This window comes from Orcinus orca, chromosome 16 (assembly GCF_937001465.1).
Source record: "Orcinus orca chromosome 16, mOrcOrc1.1, whole genome shotgun sequence".
NCBI classification, from domain to species: Eukaryota; Metazoa; Chordata; class Mammalia; order Artiodactyla; family Delphinidae; genus Orcinus; species Orcinus orca.
Genome location: NC_064574.1, coordinates 4224267 through 4248174, shown reverse-complemented (window position 1 = coordinate 4248174; position 23908 = coordinate 4224267). Strand labels below are relative to the sequence as shown.

Genomic DNA, 23908 nt, shown 5'->3' with positions numbered 1-23908 from the left:
CAGGGCCCCGGTCTCTACAACCCTCTTAAGAGCATTTTGAGATCCCAGGAGTGAAGACTCTTTGTGTTGAGCAGTTTCTCTGCTTTTCTTCCTGTTTTGGTGAAGCAGATTTTCTCGACTCACTTCCCCAGCCCTCCAGGGAATCTCGGGCATGTTCCTGGGGCTTTCAGTCTTCCCGTGTTTAGAAACCTCAGGGGACACGGAGGTCAGGTCTGTTCTATCCAGATAAACCCTCCCAGGCCCTTGGCCTGGTACCGCCTCGCTGCTCCGCTGCTGTGGGAGGGGCCTGCCGTGACTAGTACCTAGCCTCCAAGGTGAAGAGGAAGCCTGGGATTAACGAGGCACTTTCAAGGATTTGTTGCAAAATACAAAAGGAAGTCGCGGGGCAGGCCTGGGAGCAGGCCCTGTGGGATGTTGTGGGGAGGGCAAGACGAGACCCCTGCCCTGGAGGGAGGGGTGCGATGGTCCTGGGAGACGGAGGCCGGCACCGTCCAGGCCGAGCGGTGGCCGTAAGGTCGCGCGTGTTCTGCTTTTAGATGGAAGTGGCTAAGCAATAGAAAAACGGCACTCCCCAGTCGGGAAACGTTTGACAAAATCTACACCTCGGAGGACACACATATGAATCTCGGTCTTTGTTAGAACGCGTGGCGTTCAAGGAAGAAGAGCCAGCACCTGGGGCTGGGTGGCCCTTGCAGGTGGAGCGCACCTGGGGCTGGGTGGCCCTTGCAGGTGGGGCGCAGGCCCCTGGTCCTGTCAGCTCATGGCCCCCGAGTCCTCCCGTGGGGTCAGGTGGGGCGCAGCCCCCCGGTCCTGTCAGCTCATGGCCCTGAGTCCTCCCGTGGGGTCAGGTGGGGCGCAGCCCCCCGGTGCTGTCAGCTCATGGCCCCCGAGTCCTCCCGTGGGGTCAGGTGGGGCGCAGCCCCCCGGTGCTGTCAGCTCATGGCCCCCGAGTCCTCCCGTGGGGTCAGGTGGGGCGCAGCCCCCCGGTGCTGTCAGCTCATGGCCCCCGAGTCCTCCCGTGGGGTCAGGTGGGGCGCAGCCCCCCGGTGCTGTCAGCTCATGGCCCCCGAGTCCTCCCGTGGGGTCAGGTGGGGCGCAGCCCCCCGGTGCTGTCAGCTCATGGCCCCCGAGTCCTCCCGTGGGGTCAGGTGGGGCGCAGCCCCCCGGTGCTGTCAGCTCATGGCCCCCGAGTCCTCCCGTGGGGTCAGGTGGGGCGCAGCCCCCCGGTGCTGTCAGCTCATGGCCCCCGAGTCCTCCCGTGGGGTCAGCTGCTCTTGTTTTCCTTGGTTGCTGGGGAGTCTGCCGAGGAAAGTACAGCGTGTTTTATAAGAAAATGCGGAACCACCTCAGCCCCCCTTCAGGATCAGTAACAACACGACTCCCATACCCAGGGGGGCAGGTGGACTGGCGGTTTAGGGCTCACTGGCTGGGGGGCGCGGGCCGAGGGGGCCCCGGCTACTCACTCTCCACCTGTCCGAGCCTGTGAAATGAGCGTGTGACACCTGCCTGCTTTACCCAGAGTCAGGGCTTATCCTGCGTGAGCTGTAGTCATAGGAATAATAGTGCAATGGTAGCTCGCTAACATTTATTAAATGTGTGTTGTGTGCCAGGGACTGGGCCTTGCCTGCATTCACCGAAGCCTAAGAGGTAAATGCTATTGTTAGCTGTCTTTCATAGCTAAGGAAATGGTGGTTCAGAGAGGTTAGGTAAGATGTTCCGAGTCACACAGCTAGTATGTCATGGAGCTGAGATTTGACCCAGTCAGGCTGGTTCTGGACACTGGGCCTGGAGGCATCCTGCCCCGTGGAATGGTTGCAGACAGTCAGGCCTGGCATGGTTGTCGCTCAGTCACTGAGGGTCCAGGCTTCCTTCTATCAATATCTTCCTGTTCAGTTATCCTCACACTGGCACTTACCCTCTATGGTCCAAGAGGGCTGCAGGAGCACCAGACATCACATTCAAGTCCCAAAGGTGCATAGATCCCAGCTGAGTCAGTTCTTCAAAAAGACTCTTTCTAGAGGCTTTTTGGCACACCTTTCCCTCCAGCTCCTTGGTAGAACCTCTTCACGTGGCCGTGCTTAGCTGGAAAAGAAGCTTCCCGGAATAGAATCAGCTTTCTGGTGCTGTGTAAGAAGGGAGGATGGAGGTTGGGTAGGAAGCTAGCGGTCTCTGCTACAGTGGGTGTTCAGATTAATTTTGTTGAGGTAGACTGAAGGACGGAAGGAAGGAGCAAACAGATGGACAAGTGGATGGGCCCAGGGATTTCGGCAAGTGGCGGGAAGCTGAGGGGGCGGGGGACTCCGAGGGGCCCCTGGGGTGACGTGGACAGATACCGCTGTCCCTTCCTCAGCGATACCCCCCATGACATTGCAGTTCAAGGGCAGACACTTCCTGGGCAACCTCTATGTGCCCCCCTCAGCATAGGGCCCTGGGGATGGAGGAGAGAACAAAGGGATGCAGGGGCTGCCTTCAGGACACAGGGCGGGGAGGGAGGTCAAGGGAGAGAGGGTGAGATGCCTGTGGGACACAGGAAGTAGTGTGCGCACTGCACAGGGCACTGTCGGGGTCCTGCATCCCGCCCTACTAGGCAGGTCCTAACTTCCCGTCTCCGGGCTGGTGAGGCCGATGCTTCTTAGTGGTGCTGCTGAAGCTCTGTGTCCTGTAGAAGCTACCTGGTGTGTCGGGTGGTGCTCTTTCCTTTTTTTAAAATCGAGTGGAGGGCTTCCCTGGTGGCGCAGTGGTTGAGAGTCCGCCTGCCGATGCAGGGGACGCGGGTTCGTACCCCTGTCCGGGAAGATCCCACATGCCGCAGAGCGGCTGGGCCCGTGAGCCATGGCCGCTGAGCCTGCACGTCCGGAGCCTGTGCTCCGCAACGGGAGAGGACACAACAGTGAGAGGCCCGCGTACCGCAAAAAAAAAAAAAAAAAAAAAAAAAAAAAATTGAGTGGAGTTGCTCTTCTCTTGGCCTGGGTATTTTCTCACCCAGTATTTGCTTGTTTACTGCAGCCTTGCTGAGCCCCTGCCCTGGGCCTCAGGCACCGTACTAACCTGCCTTCGGCTCCCAGACTTGCTGGGGAGGGGAGCTAGGAACCAGGAGATGCGGCCCAGCGGATGAATAAGCCTCTTGGTGAAGGAGGAGCTGGGAGCCCTCCAAGACCCGGGAGAGCTTCCCCAGGAAGGGGAGGAGGGAGGGGAGGGGCAGGGCCTGGTACCGACAGGTGCCCCATAAATACTTGTGGACCAGGGACCGAAGTGGTCCTAATGCCACGGGCAGGCGGTGGGGAGCATCATGTATTACTTTAATTTTCCAAATCTGAATAAGGGACCGAGATCCGTGGTAAAACTTAAATAGCACATCTCACTCCCACCCCATCTCTGCCCAGAGGCTGCCGCTGTCCGTGGGCTGTTTGGAAACACTCAGAGGCGGGTTTTACACGAGCAGTAATAACCATGATGGTAACTAGCCTCCTCTGTACGGAGTGGACAACCCTCCCTGCACGGGGCTGAGCCATCCTCGGGAGGAGATCACAGGCCCGGGAGGGAGAGGGCAGAGCCCCTGACTCCACGTTCAACACGGGTGATTAATCCCAAAGCCGGTTAGAAGAAGAAGTGATAAGCGTGACTTGTCATGCTCGAAGCACTTTATTTTAACGTAAGTCATTCAGAGGTGCATGTATTCGGACGGCATCAGAGACTTCACACTGCAGAAGGATCTACAATTAGTGTTCTTTCTCGTGTGAGACAAACGTTGGATGCATCTTCTACTGTTCCTAGCGCCGACTTCTCTGCAGAGGAGTGAGAATTAAAGACGCCTGGAAGCAGAGTCCTCCCAGAGATGGAAAACCCCATCGTTCACGCGTTCGTCTCCCACACTTGCCCGCGACGGCCGTGTTTCAACATCCTGCCTTTACTGACTTCAGAGCAGCCAAGTCGGTTCTCATAGAAATAACATTTTCTTTTTCCATCCATATTGAATCGTTTAATCAATGTGCATAAAGTCTGATTAAATCACCTAATTACAGAAACGAGTTCACCTGGTTTGCATAGGTTAGGGAACAAGGAGACCAGTTCCTGACAGGTGCACCAGCTCTCTGTGGGAACGGACTGCACGGGGCCGGGGCTGCCTGCCACGTGTGCTCAGTGGGGTCTGCCTTTCCAGAAGGACTGGGAGTGTCAGTTAACCCGGGTTCAGATAAGTGGAGGTAACTTGAGAGAGCTTCTCCCATAGTACTGTCATCCTCGTTTATGGAGGATGGAGGCTGTGTCTGTGAGACCCAGAGGCCCAGCTCCAGTGGGAGGTGTATATTAAGCGGTTTATGGCAGGACATTGCTGACGGCATCTGTGGGGCAGGCCGTCGGGAAGGGCCGGAACTCCCGGGCGTGGACCGAGGCTGCTGTCTACAGGCAGAATTTCCTCTTTACCAGGGAGCCCCAGCCCTGCTCCTAATGCCCTTCCACTGATTGGACGAGGCCCACCAGACCATCTAGGACAGGCTCCCTTAGTTCAAGTCAACTGATTATGGATGTTAAATCACATCTACAAAACACCTCCACCATGGCACCTAGGTGAGTGATGGACTGCAGAACTGGGGACGGGGCCTTACCAGGTGGACTCCACCAACTGACGGCCCCAGGGCCAAAGGCAGCAAGAAGTTCGTGAGCAGATGGGGGATCCCAGAGCTGATTTGTGGAGAAGTTAGAATTCACACCAAGGCTGGGTTCGGAGCCCAGTTTCATTTTCATGCTCCGGAGTCCAGCCAGGTGGGCTTCCAGGGAGGACCCATCGAGAAGCGCCCGTGCTTTCCACCCCTGCCTGGAGCTGTTGCTAGCGGACCACAGTGTCTCCAGCCAGGCTCTAAACGGACGCCAGAGCTCTGCCCTGAACTCTGCCATCAGGCACCGTGTCCTCATGAACTCCCCGGAAAACATCTGCTTAGACCTGAACTGTTGGTCAAAGGATAAATACCTGCATTTGTAATCTTGGTAGATACCAAAATGTCATCATCAGAGCTCGCCTGAAGAGCACACTCTGAGGCCCGGGGTTGGAGGTGAAGGATGGGCCCCCCCTGTCCAGCCGGAGGTCTTCCTGGAGGAGGTGAGATGTCTGCCTGAGAGCACAGGGTTTAGGTCAGCTGCTCTGTGGCCCCTGGCAAACCTGGGGAGGTCTCGTGGGCTGTCACTGTGACGGGCCAGGCCAGGTCGGGCGTCCCACAGGCGAGGGCACTTCCTGAGCAAGGAAGACTTACGCCCACCGCACTTGACCTTCAGTGTCCCTCGGATGCTCGGAGGGTCCAAAGCTGTTACAATGACCTGAGCCTGCAACCTGGGTGTGCAGTGGACACACACAGGGAGATCTGGCAGTCTCGTCACAGTTTCCCTGAACACAGGTGTCTTGGAAATTGACACACCTGGTTTCATTCAGAACTTTACCGAGAATTGCTCATTTCGGGAAATGGCTCCTCCGTGGCGCCGTCACTGTGGGGGTGTGACCAGTACAGAGCCCAGTCTCTGCGTTCGTAGCTGCCGCTGTTGTCATGGTGATGGTCTTGCGTAAGTGCTTTCACCACATCACGTGACGTGCTCACACTGAGCGCTTATGTATTGAGTATACGGTATTCGATTAAAACTTGCCTTCCCTTCTTCCTCCTGTGTGTTACAGCCGGACATCACACTGACTTTTAAAAATTACGCATGTCGGTGGGTTGCGGTAAAGGGGGCGTGACAGAATACTTGTTATAGACGGGGTGTAGGGTCTAATGGGGTTGGGGATCCTGAGTTAGGAGAAGGATGCCTGTGCCGAGGGAGACGTGAGCAGCTCGGTGTGGGAGTCACTGGGCGCAGGGTCTGGGGAGGGTCCCCGCAGACTCGCTGGCCTCGTGGGGCTTGGACTTGGTCCTGAGTGCGGTGGGACCCCGGGTTTGAGGTCATGGTGAGAGTGGGGGTCACGTTTCAGAAAGGCCAGCCCGCGGCTGTGGGAGGCATGGAGTGAGGGGGTTGGACATCTGAGGTGTCGGTGCTGGAACCCTGTAGACTCGGAGATGCCTGGGGGCTGGGAGCAGAGGGTGGCTCGGGGTCTGGCGTGAGTGCGTGGACCACAGCAGGTGCCAATCTCTGAAACAGGGACACTGGACCGTAAGCAAGTACTAGGAGGTGGGGTCGGATGCTAGGCCGGCTGGAGTGCCTGGGTCACAAGATGCTGTGATGGGGACCTGCGGCCAGCGCCTCGCCAGGCAAGCCCCTAACAGGCTGATAATTCGTCCTCGCAGGGTAACTGCAAGAACAGAGGGGACTAAGGTTTCGGGGGACGCTGCTGTTCCCCAGCGTGGACAGCTCCGCCCCTCAGAGCCTGCAGCCCGGCTCTAGTCTCTGTGTGGCCTCGTCTCCGTGTCACCTCCTGGAGAGGCTCCCCTCCCTGGCCCTCTCTCCCCGGTCTGCCTACGTGTCCCTGTGGTCCCCCCACCCTGACAGCGCCCGTGGGAACAGAGGGGCCTGCGCCTCTGGGGAACCCCGTCCCAGGCGGGGACTCCGGTGTTCCGTGGCGACTCGGCTGGCAGTGGAGGAGGACTGGTGTCCCCAGGAAGGAGCTCCCACAATAGCCGGCATCCCTGTGGGCGGGGAGTTGTCTGTTCTGTAGCTGTGGCTTCTCCCCAGGAAGGCATTCTGCCTTGTTTGGCGGGATTGTGTCTCGGTTCTTGCCTGACGCTGAGGTGACTTTAGGCGTTTCCTTGAGCCCCGCGGGGAGGCAGTGGCGATTCGGGGCGCATGCAGTGCCGGGGGGCAGTCCTGGCCGGCGGGGGCATGACCCGCAGCCCCTGGAGCCGTGCCTGGTGCGAGGTCCCGCGAGGGTGTGTGAGGGACGATTCCGACACGGCCACTGACTACAGGCGGGCCTGCTGCGTGTCAGGCACCTGGCTTGGGGCTTCTGGGCCATTTCACTTACCCCATAGCCACCCCGACAGGTGGTACTGTCATCAGCCCCTTGTGGGAGAGGAGGCGAGAGCCCAGAGAGCGTCACCGGCCCATGCACGGAGGCTGCGTGGCGGCCCTGCGCCTGAGCTGGCGGATGGGAGACAGGTGTGCCTGGAAAGAGGTCTGACTGTGCGTTCATCCTCCCCAAGGAAGAAAGCCGGCAGCTGGACACTCCCGTGGGGCGCTAAGCCGGGGCCACTTGTCCGCGGCGGGCCGCAGAGCTGAGGTTTGGACCTGCTATCCTTGGGCCATGTCAGGTGCTCCCGGGAACACGGACCACTCGCCCCCAATGTGTCTCGGAGGCAGAAGGGGGTCCTGAGGACGAGGAGGGGGTTCCCAGGGCCCAGCCCCCTCAGGACCCTGGTCCCACAGGTGACCCAGATGGAGAGCCCGCAGGGGAGCGAGGCCACTGGGAGGGGAGCCGCGGGGGCGATGAGAGTCAGCTGCTGTGCTCCAGCTGTGCTGCCAGGGGTGGGGAGGGCCAGGGAGGTGTGGGTCTGGAGTAGCCAGCTCTCCCAAACATCAAGGGAAGCTGCAAAACTGATTTTTTAGAGTGAAAACTCCCGGTCGATTAATACTTGCTTCATATTCACATTTTTTAAAATATCGGGTGAGCCGAAAGTGCGGCTCCTTGCTGAATTGGACCGTGGTGCTCTGATGGGTCAGGCGGCCAGGCTGTCCCCCACCCCGGGGGTCAGGGAGGTTGCCGGCAGGGTGGAGATGGCAGCTCTGTTGGCTGAAGCTGGAGAAGACCTGGGCCCACCACACCCGGGGAGCAGTGTAGAAGCTGGGCATCGTAATAATAGCCGCACCTGCTCACGTGCCGGCCTCCTCCGTGTCTTAGTATTCTCGACCCCCTCGGCACCCCTGCAAGTGAGGGCCAGGGGATTGGAGGCTCAGGTAGGGGGGCATTAGCCCCTGTCACCTCACCGGCAGAGGGGCAGAGCTGGGACTTGAATTGAGACTCTGCCTGTGTCCTGCCCCTGGTGCTGGTCTGGGGGATCTAAGTTTGCAACCTGAGGGATGTGGACGGTATAACCACATCACTTATTCTCCTGAAACCCACTCCGGGCACCCTGGTCACCCGGCTGTCAGTGGCCTCGTGGCTCCCCTCCCTCCACCCGTTCTCCCCCATTCCTCCCTGTTCGTGCGTCACCTGCTCACTGACCGGCTGTCAGGTTGTTTCCCATATTCACAGCACAGGGTCAGGTGCAGAGTTCGGCCTTCACCGCAGACCTGTTCAGAGGAGATGCCGGAGGGCTGGGGAGCCCCTATGGGGGCCCTCACACCCACACTGCATGCAGACCCGCAGCTGCCATGCCCCCCACCCTGTCCTGTCCCAGGTGGCCTGTACGTTTACCTCCTACTCAAGTCCCCAGGGCCTGTCCAGTGCACTCCTGGTCCCCCAGCATGCCCGCCTCTCCTGTGTGAACAGGCGTGGGGAGGGGAATGGCAGGGGGTAGGGCAGGTTCCCTCTCTCCTGGTTTCTTTTCTTGGTGTCGCTCCCACGCCCACGCAGCGCTGTAATTGGCTGCCACATTCCTGCTTTCTCAGCGGGGAGAGTCAGAAATAGACTGTGGCTTCCCCAGTTCCAGGCGGCACCTGCTCATAGCCCACAGCGGCAGCTTCTGAATAAGGAGGGAGCGGCCCGTGGGTGGAGCCGGGGAATCCCTCAGGGTGCTGAACTCTCCTACCCCACCGCTCCGGAGGCCCCGCCCCTCCGGAGGCCCCGCCCCTCCTGAGGCCCCGCCCCTTCACCCCCAAAGCCCTGCCGCCTTGGGGCTGTCTCCGCATGTCCTGGAGAGCCCCTTGCTGCTGAGGTGCCAAAGCAGGGGTGCTCTGGCAGCATCCCTCCTGGGCCACACCAAGCACACGCCTCGGAGAGGGAGAGGAGCCAGCATCCCTTCATTTGCTCCTTGTTCAGGCTACTTGTGTTTGCCTGTGCCAGGCCCTGGGGCCTACGTGGGGAATAAGACCTGGTCTCATCTGTAAAGTGGGCATAATCATGTCTGCCCTTGATATTAGGGCTGTCGCCACTCCTGCTTTGGGAAGTCCCAGCCCGTGTGGAGAGTGGTGCTGAGTCTCAGGCAGCAAACGGGCAGAATATTGTGTTTAATATGTACTTAGTCCAACGGGTATTAATTTGGAATTTGCAGTGTTTTCAGTCTAGAGCCAATACCTCCCTTTGTCTTGAATAGTTCGTGGGCCCTCAGCCACTCACAGGCCTGTGGCACCTGTGCTTCCCGTCTGATGGGGCTCCCCCTGAACAGCTCGGGGACAGGTGCTTCTCTGTCCTCCTCTGGAAAGCAGTCCACAAGTGCTTCCGAAGGTGCATCCCATCCTGGCCCGCCCGTGCCCCATCCTGCCCTGCCTGCTTCACACCCTTCAGTGCCTTCTGGGCTCTGGGAATAAACCCAGACCTCACCAAGGACTGCAGGTTGGGTGGGTCCTGCCCCATGGACACACACCCCCACTCAGTCCAAATGGCACTGCAAGAGTCCTTCTGATCTCAGGATCTTTGCACGTGCTGTGCTCTTCCCTCCCCTCCTGGCTTAGCGATCCCCACTTATCCTTCTGATCTCAGCTCTCAAGGCAAGCATCACCTTCTCAGGCAGTGCCTCTGTCCAGGTGGGCCCACCTACTCTAGGCTTTCATAGTACTGTCGATTCTTCTTCCTAGCGCTAGTCACCACGCAGAAATGCCTGGTTGTTTGTGTGATGATGGGCTGAATGTCTGCCCTCCCGAGCCTGTGCTCCTGAGGGCAGGGCTGGGTCTAACTTCTCACCACCACATCCCAGGGCCAGGCGTGTCCTATAGGCTCAGTAAACATCTGACACGGAAGGTCAGTTTAACTCAAGGTAAAAGTTCTCAGTCTCATGAAGTTGGGTGTCAGGTACAGGTAGGGGCGAGTCTAGATGGGGGCTCTCGACCTGCAGCACCACCCTTCCCCCTGTGATTGGGGTCCCACAGGGAGGGGATCGGGCTGGCGGTGCTACCCAGGGCCCTGGGCCCTCTCGTGCAGCCGTGGGCTCCTGGACTCCCTCTGGGTAGAGGGGCAAGTTGGTGAGAACCCAGTAGGCTGCACTTTGCTCACAGCTGTGTACCTGCAGGGCTGCGTCCGCCCAGCAGACTACCCCTTCTGGACCATTCGGAGGTGCCCTGTGGGCCCGCTTTGGCCTCACCCTGGCAGCATCCAGGAGGTGCATAGCAGCCAGCTGGAGACCTGCCTTCCCGCCTCGGGCCAGTGGTGCTGAGATGTCCACCCTTTCTGAGAACTCAGTCCATGATCAGCTGACAACCCACAGGCTGGGTTTTCTCCAGACAGTTCTTGAGAAACCATTGTCCTGAGCAAGCATGGTAACAGGTGCATTTGTGCATTTTCTCATTCAATTTTCTCACCTCTGTGAAGGTCTGTTATTAGTCCTCATTTTGGAAGAGAACCCGGCTCCAGGAAGAAAAAGCCTCTGTCGGGGCAAAGTGAGTGGAGGTTTGGGGGTACTTTTCAGGTTTGAGGAGATGTGTGGCCTCATCCTCAGCTGTCCCTGTGGGCATCCTGGCTGGTCAGCTGGCAGCCACTAAGCCCCAGGGTCTGCACGCCTTGTGGATTCTCCACAACTCTGCCCAAAGTTTCCTCTTCCAGGAAGTCTGCCTTGATCACTCCTCCCGGCCCTCCCCAAGCCCAGCACGTGAGCAGTTAGGAGACACCATCTAGAAATGTGATCTTCCCAAGGCTGGCTCCTTCTCTTCCTGCGGTCTCTGTGGAAATGGATCTTCCCTGAGTTCCCCCTACCCCATCACTCATCCATCACATCCTCCCCGCCCCCCCATTTTGTCTTCTCCATGGCATTGACCACTCCCTGGGATGGTCTTGTTTGTTTGTTTACTGTTGTCTGCCGCCGCCTTTAGACTGTGAGCTTTCCAAGGGCAGGGACCACTGTGTCCTGGGGCTTGGAGCAGTGCCTGGCACAGAGCCAGTGCTTGCCAGTCACTTAGTGAGTGAGTGAATGAGTGGCGTTTGGGGGATTTTGACCAGGCTGAGGGAGCCCCACCCAAAGAGCTTGGGAGGGATTGGGGGGCCCTGGCCTCTGGGTGCCAGCCAGGAGTTGTGGGGGGCAGGTTCAAGTCTCAGCAGACATCCAGACAAGATGTTAGGCAACCACCCAGCAGCCAGCAGACACACAAGCCCCTAGAAGAACCCATCAGCAGACTGAGCCCCCGGGCCGCCCTGGGCTGTGTGCTGCCACAGGGGTTATAAACGGGAGGCAAGTGTTTATGGAAGCGACATCCCCTTTGGGGCAGAGTATTGTGGACCCACGTTGTGGGCGTTCAGATGCTCAGCCTGTTGTCTCTGTGCAGTGGCTACAGGATCCGGAAGTGGGAAGCTTTCTGGCTGGGCCCCAAGGACAACATTATTGGAGTTACAAAAATAATTGGAGCTTGGCATTAATTTTGGCTAATTATGCCTCCCTCTTCTGACAAGCCTTTTATTTATGTATGTATTCTTTTCGTTTTGGCTGTGTCCTCCAACTCCCTTAATGAGAGGCCATTTGAAAGGAAATGATCATTTGTCTTCCTATCTCTCAAACCGGCCGGGTAGGGCTGGTGGCGGGAGGGGAGCTGTGGGCGTGGCCGGCTCCGCGCGCTCAGCCCAGGAGATTCCCAGCCTGGATTGGATGCGCTTCCTCTCTACGCGCCTCGGCTCTTTGCCCGTAGAGGCAGGAGCTCCCTCCATCACCACCCTGGTGGCGGGTGGCGGGTGAGGCTGGACCGCAGTAGGAGCAGGACCAGTGCGAGTGCCAGTGTCCGGGTCGCCGGGAGCTGGGGACACAGAAGCTGGAGACGCGGCTGCCCGCCCCACCCTCCGCCAGCGGGCAGGGGACCATCTCCCAGGTGGATCTCCGCGCAGCTCGGACGCGCCGCCTGGGGAGCCGTCCAGCCCGCTGGGCTGGCAGTAGATCTGGACATGAAGAGCTGCTCGTCTGGAGGGGGAGCGCGGACTGCCCCAGCCGCCCGGTGACAGAGGACCGCCTCCTTCCCGCGCGGGGGTCTAACTCGATTTGCCCGCAAGAGGCAGCCGCCGGAGAAGCCCCCCCTCCCCTCCTCCCGCTTCTGGGGAGGCGATCTTCAGCGGGTGCACCACCCGCCTGGGACCCTCGCAGACCCTGGGTGCAATCCGCCGGCAGCCACCATGGTGCAAAATGTAATTCTAGTGTTTTTCCGCAGACGGCTGAGCCAAAGACCCGCCGTGGAAGAACTGGAGAGAAGAAACATCTTGAAACGTGAGTAGCGGGTGATGCTCTGAGGCTCCCCTCACGTGTGCTGAGGCTGCTGCGGGAACCCGGTTCTGTGGCCTGAGCCCTCCTGGGTTCCCATTAGGTCTGATGTGCTGAGGGACTCTGAAAGCAAGCCCCCGGGAAAGTTGAAACACCCAGGCACATCCTGTTTAAAATTAAAAAGGAAGAAAGCTCTCCCAGCACCGTTAAAGATGTCCCTACTCCAGGGTTATCTCAGTGGTCGGCCCTGCAGATGGAACGGAGACGAATCCATGTCCTTTTGCAGGCTGGGTCTCAAGCAGGTGTCTGTCCCTGGCAGTTTGGGACATCACAGGCAGGTGTGGACAATGTATAAATCCTACCAGGGAAGGACTCGCCCCTTGGTGGTTACAGCTGGGGGCATAAAGCAGCTCGAAGGAACGGAGAAGCCTTGGGACACGTTGCCTGTGGCTTAGAACCCCGCGATTCCAGGCCCCTCCCTCCTGGCTTCACACCCCTTGGGGTTCCCCAGTTAGGCGTGCGGTTGTAACATGTGCCGAACACCGGTGTCCAGGGATAGCCTCCACGATGTAGCGAACACTGTCCCATCTCATTAAAGCCATTGATGATTTGGGTGGTACAACCCTTTCGAAAGTGTTTCTCACATACTTCTTGTGTACCTGGTCAACAGACTTTAGTTTGCGAGACATTTTCTACAAAAAGTATCTTCTAAGGGCCTAGATTTTTTAAATATTTTCATTTTCTCCCCTCTTTATGGATGAACACTGCAGACATTCTCTGAGTTGGGTTTTTCATCCCATGAACATCTTTTTACAAAGTTAAGATGGTCCCGAGGCTGACCGTCTGTCACAAGGTAGACAGCAGAACCTCTGGTCCAGGTGCCGCGTCCTATCTGATTCCTTCGCCCTTTCTTTGCCTCAGCACCTTTATTAACTGCCTGGAAGACTCCCTCCTTTATAGACTGTTGGAAATATTTAAACCCTAAGATTAAGAATTCTTTGTTTTAGGGGCTTCCCTGGCGGTCCAGTGGTTAGGACTCTGCACTTCCACTGCAGGGGGCTCGGGTTCGATCCCTGGTTGGGGAGCTAAGATCCTGTAAGCCGCGTGGCACAGCCAAAAAAAAAAGAATTCTGTGTTTTATTTTTTAAACTTAAGATACGGAAACTACTATATTACGTGAACTAGGCCACCTCTGAGGATTTCAAGAAAAGCTTTTCGTTGCTAACATGCTTAATCAAGTGGGCAGCTAGAAATGTAAAGCTCTTTGTTACCAAAATTTGAATTTTAAAAAATTACATCACTTACTTATAAAGTTCCTAAGTCACAGGTGCCCCTGAAGTAGTAATCCAAGAGTTGAATGGGGCAAGTTCAAGGCCCGGGCAGCGCTGTCCTCAGACTGGTCTGTTGCCCAGAGTCGGCAGAGGCTTTTCTCCCAGAAACCGTTTTCTCCCGTCAGTGGTGACCTCCTCTCTGGTCTTGCGGACGGCCAGGCCCTCCCACCGGCAAGTGCTTCTAATTGTGTCAGTCTTTGCACATAGACGTGGAAACCTGAATATCAGAGCTGGTGCTTGGTGAGCAGAGATGGCAGGTGGACCCTGGGAGCTGACGGCGCTCACCTTCAGGGCACAGCAGGGGCAGGAAAACAGGCTTAACCCCTGTGGCCTTGGTGGTCCCTCCCTCGCCATCTAGCAGGCAGGTCCATCCCTAGCCAGAAGCTTCTCGAACGCCCTGGGCAACGGTCCTTGAGAATTTCACCGCTGGTTTGAGGTGGCTGTTTGGCTTGGTTCCGTGGAGGTGAGAATCGACTGACTGTAGCTGGTCCAGCCTAGAACGTCATCCTCTGAGGCCCTTGACACCGGCTCGCACTTACTGCATTTTTGGCTTTTAATCAATGTGCAGAGTATCATCACGTTGTATTTGCTCCCCTTCAAGTGGGGAGCTCATGACTAACTGCGATCGTGTCAGAGGAACGCTCAGAACTGGGCCTGTGCATCTGTGGATACAACAGCGTAAGACACGGTGGCCCCTGTATATGCTATGATATTAAAACTGATCATCCCGCGTTGGGCCCACTCTGCTAGATCGTACGCAGTGCTTGCTTGTGTTCCCCCATTGAATTGTTACAGCACAGCTGTGAGGTTCGCACGGCTGTCCCCCTTTCCCTAGCGAGGAAGCTTAGACCCCAGGAGGTACTGCAACTTTTTAACTTGAGTCTTGGCAAAGGGATGGAGCTGAAGTTCATGCCCAGGTGGCCTGGCTCGTCGTCCACGCTCTAACCACTGCCTTAGGAGCAGCGGTGCATCTCTGACTGTTTACAGGGGACACATGTGTGACTGTCCAAGCTACCGGCACTATTCCCAGTAAATCCGGGTGTGGAAACTCCGATCATGGCTCCCTTGTTTTGTATAAGGCACCGGGCTTTCTGGGTCTGAGAATAAGAGATCCACAAACCCATCGCTGAGGGGAGCTCAGAGAATCTGTGGCTTAGGCTCTGAGGAAGGACGTCTTGGAGTTGGTGCCTCACCGAGCGCCTGGCCCTGAGAGGGACCCCGCCGGGCACCCAAAGCTCAGCTCTCTGAAGCTCATGTGAACTCGTAATGAAGCTGATGTGTTGTTCACGAGTTAAAAAACAGAAAGATCTGATCTTGCTTCAGTGTTTTCACATGGAGGCTGTACTTGGGATTTTTTCATGGCCTGTTTTTAAGAAATCTGAAGAATTCGTTTCATATCATCATTTAAATCCCTCATGGTTGGCCTTCTATGTGGTACTTTCACAGTTTTTTCTAACTGTATTATCAGCTTTCTGATTAGCGCTTATAACTGTGGTTTCTTCTGGTTTTTCACATGGATTAAGAAGCAGGAACATAACAGGGTTTGGTTTCCTTTTCTAAAACACCCAGATGCGAGATGAATCCTTTTTAAAGAAAACTACTGAAAAGTACAATGGCTAGTATGTTAAACGCCCATATACCAAATCCCCCAAATGCACAAATGTTTGAAATGTTTTAGATAAAGGCAGGTAATGTGACCTTATGTTAACTGCAAGTCGCAGGATTTTCCTTTCTCAGACCTGGCGGTGTTTCCAGGAGAGCTGACAGATGAGATCCCTTTTCTAGGAGAGGAATTCTGGGCCCCCTCCAGGGACCTGAGGCTTTATTTAGCAACAGAGAGAGCCAGAAATAGGACATCCATTATCTGGTATCCCAGGGCAGAGCGTACGTTCTACGCTACATCTCAGCATTCTGTTCCATTTTTAGCTCCCAAGTGTAGGTGTGAGCACGGCTTGCATGTTAATAGCCACACTCCCCAGGCAAAGCCAATTTTGGTGAAAGACTAAGGGCCCTTTAAACGGCAGGTCATGCCTCTTGCTTCTGCAGTGGAGAGTCAGCTGGGTTCCTGGATATGTTTGGATTTGAAATACACCCTGAAAATATGAATTCCAAGCAGGCACATGCTGCCCAGAATCTGAAGAGAATGTTCCTTACCTTATGCTGGTTGACTGAAAGTATGTATACCTGTTACGTGGAAAAGGGGGGAAAAAAAAGCAGTGACAGTTCTATTAATATGCAGTCATTCATATATATATATATATGTATATATATATATGTATGAGTATATATGTAACTTGTCCTAGTAAAACTATTTTTGTCTGCTGTCTGTGTTCCTAAATGTAAATATACAGAGAGAGATATGATATTTGATTAGGAGAGAGAGCCTCTTCCTGTTTCTCCCGCAAATAAATGCCCAGCGTCAATCTGTGCGGTTATTTCTGACACAGAGAAGGGTCCAGGAGAACCAGGCTGTGACAATGGCAAAGCTTCCCTTCTACAAGTGTTTCTGTGGACAGTGAGACCATAATCTTCTGAGCAGCAATTGGCAAAGCAGAGATAAAACAAACTGTGATGTGGAGAAAAGTGTCACCTACCAGGTGTCCTTTGTGTTACATCTTTAGCTTCCAGAAGTATGCAGATCTTGAGGACACTTCCCTGCTAAAAAGAAGAAAGTCTCAACCTGCTTCTTTTCTTTTCTTTTCCTTTGTTTTTTTGTTTTAATCTTTCACAGAAAGGAATGATCAGACAGAGCAGGAAGAAAGAAGAGAAATCAAGCAGAGATTGACAAGAAAGGTACTATCATTTAAGCACCTGTGTCCTGAATATTAAGGGGGAAAAGGTGGCTAGAGAAAAGCTGCTTCTGTAGCAGCGGGGATGGGCGATACAGGGCCTTGCTCTGTGATAACGAGTGATGGTTTCTGGGGTAACAGTGAACTCACTTACCAGATGCTCGAAAAGCAGTGCCTTTTGCCACGTCCCGTGTGACCGACATGCCTGTGGACAATGTCCTTACCTAGCACCAGAGAGCGTGGCGTGGCCGTGCAGCCCAGATGACATTTCCATCTGTTTCCAGGAAGTCAGACGTTGACTGGGCATGCTCTTCATTTATTCGAGCTCCTTACACAGTGCTTAAGGAAAGCGTGCCTGGATATCAGTGTGTCGGTTACCTTTCACTTGTCTAGAAGCTCCTGACTGCAGAAAACTTTATTAGCCTCAAGGGTTTGTATCTGGGGCTCAGATAGTTAAGTCAAAACGTACTATGGCCAACATAGGTAGCAAGTCTATCAACTTTGATCTCCTTTTAAAGCCCTGACTATCTCTAAATTCAAGTGATCTGGTGTTTTCCTTTCTCTACTATGTTCTGTAATAATAATAATAATGAAATCTTGTCTTGCTTGAAGTTAATAGAATATCCTTCCTGAGCTTGAGTTACGAGCACTAGTAGTAGTATTTAGCATTTCAACTTTATCATAAGCTTTTTTGGTAAGACAGTTGAAAAGAAGCAGCTGCTGCTGTGAAATTTTTCCTAAGTTAATTCATCAGCCTTTCCTTGAGCTGTGCTGTGAACAGGGTGCCGCTAGCCTCCTGGGGTGTGAGTGCTCCTGATGGGATATGTTAAGGGGAGGAGGCTGTAATTTAAGAGTGTATAATTTAAGCCCTTCCCATTAGAGATTTTTTTTGCATTAGGATTATATTTCACAATTTCAGACTTTTATATTTATTTGTACAAGGGTACTGTTTGTTCAGAGTACTTTAGGAAAGCTAGTTTGGCATGTGAGACCTAACTATGGTTATCTTTTATTTTAGCTGAATCAGAGACCCACGGTTGATGAACTGAGAGACAGAAAAATTCTGATACGATTCAGTGACTACGTGGAGGTGGCGAAAGCACAGGACTACGACAGGCGGGCAGACAAGCCCTGGACAAGACTGTCGGCAGCAGATAAGGTGCAGAACAGACCTGTCTGCGCTGGCCGGGGGTGCACGTATGAAAGAAGGGCAAATCGTGTCATGCCAGGGAGTTTATTCTTAGACAGTGGGCGCCGTCAGCTGTTGCAGTTAAGGCTGAGCCTGACCAGATGTTGCTTTCACAAATACAACCCAGATTTCGGGTCTTGTTTTCAACCAGGGGATGGTTTTGCCCTTAGGGACATTTGGCAACGTCTGGGGACATTTTTGGTTGTCACCAGTGGGGCGGTGCTACTGGCGTCTGTTGAGTGGAGCCCAGGGATGCAGCCTACCACCCGGAAGTGCACAGGACGGCCCGCACAGAGACTGATCCAGCCCCAGGTGTCCAGAATGTGAAGTTGATAAGCTCTGATCTGGGGCACAAGTCAGAATAGGCAAGGCTGGCAAAAAAGAGCTGGATGGCATTGTTTGAAACAGTGAGCCGCACTGGGGATGAGGAAGGGAGGAGAGGCGAGAGGCCCTCAGGAGACCCTCCCCCGTGTAGAGGAGGCAGCTCTGGGCTCTGTCCTGGGCCGGTCCGGTTTGAGGTGTCTCTGGGGACCTCCTGGTCAGAGAGGCGGGGAGAGCAAGGAGGCGGTGGGGCAGAGGCTGAGGGGTGAAGCAGAGGAAATTAACACCCACCGAGCCCTCACGCTGCCCTGTACTGAGCCCAGCCTGCCAGCTATTGTTTCATTTAATCCTCCAAAAGATCCCAAAGAGAGAGGTGTTGTAATTATCCCCGTAGAGGTGCCATTGAACAGGTGCCAGGAGACGCTGGGACAGGTAAGGCTTGTCTGGGGTCAGGTGCTATCGACTGGCAGAACTTAAACCCAGGAGCGTCTGTCTACACAGTCTCTCCTACCTTCCCGCCTCTAGTGATTTTCAGAACTCTTAAAGCCTTTCGGAAGAGGAACATAATACATTCAGCCAATGAGTTTGCTGACTTTGCTAATTGTTCCTCGTTCTTCATATGCTGAGTGTGAGTCCGTGAGGTTATAAATGAATGCACGTAAGCATTGCAGGCACGTGGAGAAATGCAGACAGGCTGTAGTTGGACTGACCCTCTCTGTTGCCTGTGGTGGATGTGCTCAGAGGAGCATCTCCCAGCCGTGAAGGGAGAATTCAGGCATCTTTGGCAGCAGAGCTGGGAGTAGTACGTCCCTACATACTTGACGCAAAGCCTTTCCTTGCCCCGGAGGCTGTGTCTGATGTTTTTGTCTGGCCTGGTCCTGGAGGGTTTATCTGAGAGAAGCACACAATGAAAGTGGGTTTGGGAAGCTGGAGGAGGGCCAGATGAGAGGCCCTGAAAAGACTGAGATGCACATCTCACCCACATGTAACGGCAAGGTTATTTCTCAAATGACACAAAACAAAAATGTATTCTGAAGTTAGAATAACTTGTTTCTAGGTTATCTAATTGCTGAATTCCAAGTAAGTTCACCAAAAGCTGAACTTCACTATTTCGAGGTTCCGACGTTATAAGTGCCCTAGGCATGTGCTTGATCCATCTATGCTGTGCCGTGCGGGGGTGGGGCGGGGGGAGGGTGGATATCGTCCTACTCCAGCACAGCAAATAAATTCACTAAACACTTCCAGAATACTAGCTATGCACTAGCTTGGTAGGACTATAAAAATGAATATGTAAATGTCTAAATGCTGAACAAAAGGTTTTTTTTAATCTATCAGAAAATAACAAAAGCCAGCAAGTATTAGGAATGGCTGTCAATCCATAACCATGATACTCATTTCCTGCATTAACTTTTTAATGTCCTGAAAAATAATGTGCAGTCTTTAAATTCCAGGCAGCAATTCGTAAAGAACTGAATGAATACAAAAGCAATGAAATGGAGGTACATGCGTCAAGCAAGCATCTGACAAGGTCAGATTTCTGTTTGTGTGAATTTCATGATACTTACATAACATGGTATTTATTTAAAAAGAAAAAGCACTGTGTGTTCAGGTAAAAAAATTCAGTATTTCTGCAGAGAACTGTCTTCAACAGACAGAATGCAACTCAATTGAAAGTGCTGTTCATTCCCGTGGTTTCTTACAGGGCTTGGTGAAAGGTGGTATGTAGAACAGTATTACACAGGTCGTCGTTTTATTTAAGTGGTTAATGTATATTTAAGGAAATTAGTCTCAAAGCACTGAATGTACTTTGCCTATATGTTTAATTCCCCTTCTCTAATATTCAGAACTCCCTAGTTGATAGAACTCCCTGATTTATTTATACAAACATCTATATATTTGTTTCCTCAGCAAATATTTGAGTATCACTATGTGCCATTCTTGGTGCTGAGAATGCAACTATAAATAAGGTAAAGGAGGGTCCGGTCTTCATGGAGCTTATATTCCAGTGGGGATATATTGACTGATTCTTCCATAATCAAGACTTTTCACACAAGGGGGATATACTCTCTGTCCACGTGACCATAAACAAAAGTGGCACAGGGTGTCTTGCTGATGCTGAAGTGCTCGTTGGCTGCATATCCTTCCAGCGTTTCCCCTTCTTGTCCACGGCCGTGACAAGTCACGATGAAGTTCTCACATCCCTTTAATCCTAAAGAGGCTGCCTGTGATGCCACGTGCCTTCAACTGTGCCAGCTGCTCTGTCGTTTCTCCCTTGGTCTAGAGATGCTCAGGCCCCACATACAAAGAGAAAGGAAACCCTGAACGGAGATACTGCTTAAACTAAAACAATGGATTCCTTTCCTTTTCTGTTCCTCACAAAGTGGCCACTGCACCTGTTATTTACAAGATCACTCTGTGAGCCACTGTGGCTGTAGAAGAGAAGCCAGGCACACAGAATTCCCTCCTACACGATAGTTTTACTTTGTATATATCAAGGGAGGAAGAGGAGGTTGGAAGAGCAGGAAAAAAATGAAACAAGTAAATAGTTTGTTTAAAAAGATTTGTTTCTGCCCCATGACTGGCATACTTTTGGGCAGGAATAAATCACCTTACTTCTGAGTGTTCAAAACACTAAAAAATGTTTAGGAAATAAACGTTCTCTGTAAAACATTCAGAGTTATTTTTAATGTTCAATTCTGTGTTAAAAAAAGATATAATTACTACATATTCTATGTATGGTAGTTTCAAAATATTTAATACATTTTTTCATTATACATTATTAAAAGAGATGTTTACTAAAGATATGTATTTTTTTCTCATAAGTCCTTGATAGCTTTCTTACAGGACAGAATTTTAAGAGTGAGCCCAAAACTTAGACAACAGGAAATACGATTTTTTTTTTTTTTTTTTTTTGGCCGTACTGTGTGGCATGTGGGATCTTAGTTCCCTGACCTGGGATCACACCCACAACTCCTGCATTGGAAGCATGGAGTCTTAACCACTGGACCACTAGGGAAGTCCCTGAAATATGGTTTTTATACCAACACATTTTAGAATTCAATGTCAACTTTTAAAAGTGAGAACAATATTTTTAGTCACATGAGATTTTCTTAAGTGCGTTAAACATTGCCACAAACACATTATCAACTCTACAAGAACAAAACTATAACTCTACTACTGTAATATCCAATAATTTGTTGTATTAATCAATTCATTATTTCTACTGATTTAGCAAAGCTCTGCTCTTTCTGTGTACTTCAAGGGCTTACCTAGCATTTTTCAAACTAAGTTTTAGGCAGGCTTAAGAATTCAGCATCTGATTCCTCTTGGGTTATGGCTGGGGCCCGAGCGGTGGGCGCCGTCTGAGGCTTTACACTACTTTAATCGAGGCAGGTCCATCCTCACGTTTTACCCGTTGGACCTGCGCAAAGCTTTTACAGCAACAGAATTATTTGTGGAAGGTTTCGGCAATTTTAACTTAGAAATGTGTAACCTTAAGGTATTTGTCTTTTTGTAATTTCTAGATTCCACAGGCCATAGAGATTTTCTTCTGAGAAGAATTGTGTTTAATTTTTTGATACCAACACTGAACATTCATCAGGGAACTTTCCTGAAGTTCAGCTCACGACTCCCTGCTGTGTTTGTGCGAGGAGCAGGACCCACACAGGTGAAATCTTGGCCACACTCACCTGTAAGAGGACCAGCAGAGGACACTCTTCACTCTCTGGTGTCTGAGGAGTGTGAACTGCTGGGGTCAGTAAAGACCCCAAGTAACTCGACCAGAAGAAAACTGTTGTTTGCCTTCCCGCCTTGTTTTGCAGTTCTGCGGTGTGACCAGGGACGGCCGCGTGCGTGTGCAGGGTCGCCACGCCGAGGCTCCGACCAGGGACGTGTACGCAGTGTCTTCAGTACCGTGTGGAAAAGACGTTTTTATTCTGATCACAGTTAATTTGAGAACTCTTTAAGTTCGTGTCATACAAAATGACTTACTGTATTATTCTTTTTTTATATAATGTCTAACAAAAAATGCAGCTGCAACATTTTCATTCCTGTTAATTTTGTTCTTTAATTAAATGACTACTCATTGCAGGAAATTAACCTGGGTGTTACAGTTTCTTGGGGTTGGGGTGAGAGATTTTTTAGAACAGGATGTGAAACGAGTCCAATTTTATTACTTTTGAGCCATCAGAAGCCAAACACATAAAGGAGAATTCAAACTTCTCGTGCGTTTTGTTTTGTAAATTCTGTTAGTATACGTGGTTTGTGCCTTAGAAAATCGAATTATCCTTTTCAAGTTAATTTAAGTTTATGTATCATTCAGTAATGAACCTAGAAATAAGTAATAACTTGTTGAAAAATTCTACCAAAAGGAAAATTATGCCCTCTTTAAGAGTATTTTTAATTTCATATTTGCAAACATTATTAAAAACTCTGTTATAAGAGACAAAGGTTTAGCTGGAGTGGAGATCATAAAGAGGAAACTTACCCTGGCACAAATGTAAAAGGTAATATTGGCACAAAGGGGGAAAGTAAGTTAAATAAAAATAAATGTTCCCTGAAATACATTTTTACTTGGCCTTCGAGTAAGCATCCTCGTGAAAATGAGCCCTCCCTCCTGGTCCATCGAGGCAGGGAGCACAGTGCTTGGATAAGGGCTTTGGGATCTTGCTGAACCTGTGCCGAAATCCCAGCTCTGTGCCATTCAGCAAGGTACTTATTTCCTCTTCAGGAAGCTCTCCCACCCCCTCCCGGCCCCGCCCCGCTTCGCCCCACCCCAGACTCTCTTTCTCTCTCTCACACACACAACACTACTGTAATCTCTAAATGAGATAAAGGAGGGACAGTGGCTGAAGTGCCAGCACAGTGCCCGGCAAGTTCTGTCCACCGCAGGTGTGGTTGCCAGCCCTGGAGCTGCCGAACCTCGCCTGTGACTTCTCACTGCTCAAGCTACCTCATTGCTCTCCTTGACTTTTCCTGTTCTGCTGCTTCAAGGCTGCAGTAGGTCAGGCGCCTGTGGAAACTGCTCAACCCTTGTGGTAGCACTTTGTCCTAAGGGACTTGTGATCAGTCCTAGATGCTAGCAAACATACTGTCAGTTTGTGGAATTGGGGTCTTTTATAAGAAATCACTGTATGGTAGAAAAATTCCAGCTCTACCTCTTACTTGCTGTGTAACCTTCTGTGAATCGCTTGACTTCTCTGAGCCTCAATTTCTGTGTCTATGAAATGATATCTAAATCCTTTCTAATGAGAAGCCAATCCCTTAATTTTATAAGCATTTATGTGTATGTATATATATTGTATATTTAATATATATATGTGTGTACTCTTTTATACATAAGCTGTTACTTGTGGCCAGTCAACCCCCAAAATACTTATTTTCTATTTTAAGTACATATTAGCTCCCTATTTTATATTTTATTCAATTTAAAATATTAATTGGAGCCAGACTGTAAAAATAAGATTTCAATCTCCATCACCTAGAAATATCCATATAACTGCTTACTGTGAAGCAAAGAAAGGAAAAAGTTTCCCTTATTCTAGAAATCATTCTGGCCCCCGAAGCAAAAAGGATCCGTGCTTAGAAAATAACTGAACTGCAGCTATAGTCAGAGATAGTCTGATAGATGGGACACATGTTCAGGGTTTTTTGCCCAAGTAAAGACCCATAACTAATAGATAAAATTAAAAATTTACGATAAAATACAAGATATCCAAAGCAGGGTTTTTTGGTTTGGTCCAGACTCAAGGGTTCTAAGATATCATAAAACCAGAAGACATTTTCATTGTAATCAAAATATTTGCAATGGTATCTAACTTCTATCACTGTATTTTTATTAATCATAAACTCTTTCCCTAAATTGTATTTCCATATTTCATGTTCTTAGCAGGTATTACAGAGGATGAGATAACCTAAAACTGTGAATCAAGTACGTGTATTTACTCTGCACCTACTAAGTGTATGGAATCCTGCACTAAATAAGTATATGACATGGCATCTCAAATCTCTCTCATCCTAGTTAGTTGGAGGAACAAA

At 51.7% G+C, this 23908-nt stretch overlaps 1 protein-coding gene and 1 long non-coding RNA gene across 4 annotated transcripts in view; one reads left to right on the top strand and one right to left on the bottom strand.

The window, feature by feature from the left end:
• PHACTR3 (phosphatase and actin regulator 3) overlaps nt 1–21970 on the top strand; it is a 238599-nt gene extending 216629 nt beyond the window's left edge. For all 3 annotated transcript variants that reach the window (XM_049699157.1, XM_004282323.3, XM_033410296.2), the window contains exons 9-13: nt 12193–12248; nt 16305–16366; nt 17381–17521; nt 19324–19400; nt 21397–21970. In XM_049699157.1, the coding sequence (XP_049555114.1) occupies nt 12193–12248; nt 16305–16366; nt 17381–17521; nt 19324–19400; nt 21397–21412 (352 nt within the window). In that variant the 3' untranslated portion in view covers nt 21413–21970. The remainder of the gene's footprint in view (nt 1–12192; nt 12249–16304; nt 16367–17380; nt 17522–19323; nt 19401–21396) is intronic.
• LOC125961399 (uncharacterized) lies at nt 3667–5477 on the bottom strand. The gene is made up of 3 exons (XR_007472082.1): nt 5409–5477; nt 4967–5108; nt 3667–3785 (listed from the first exon to the last, which is right to left on the bottom strand). It is a non-coding gene; the product is annotated as an uncharacterized LOC125961399 (long non-coding RNA).
• Nucleotides 21971–23908: the final 1938 nt, after the last annotated feature.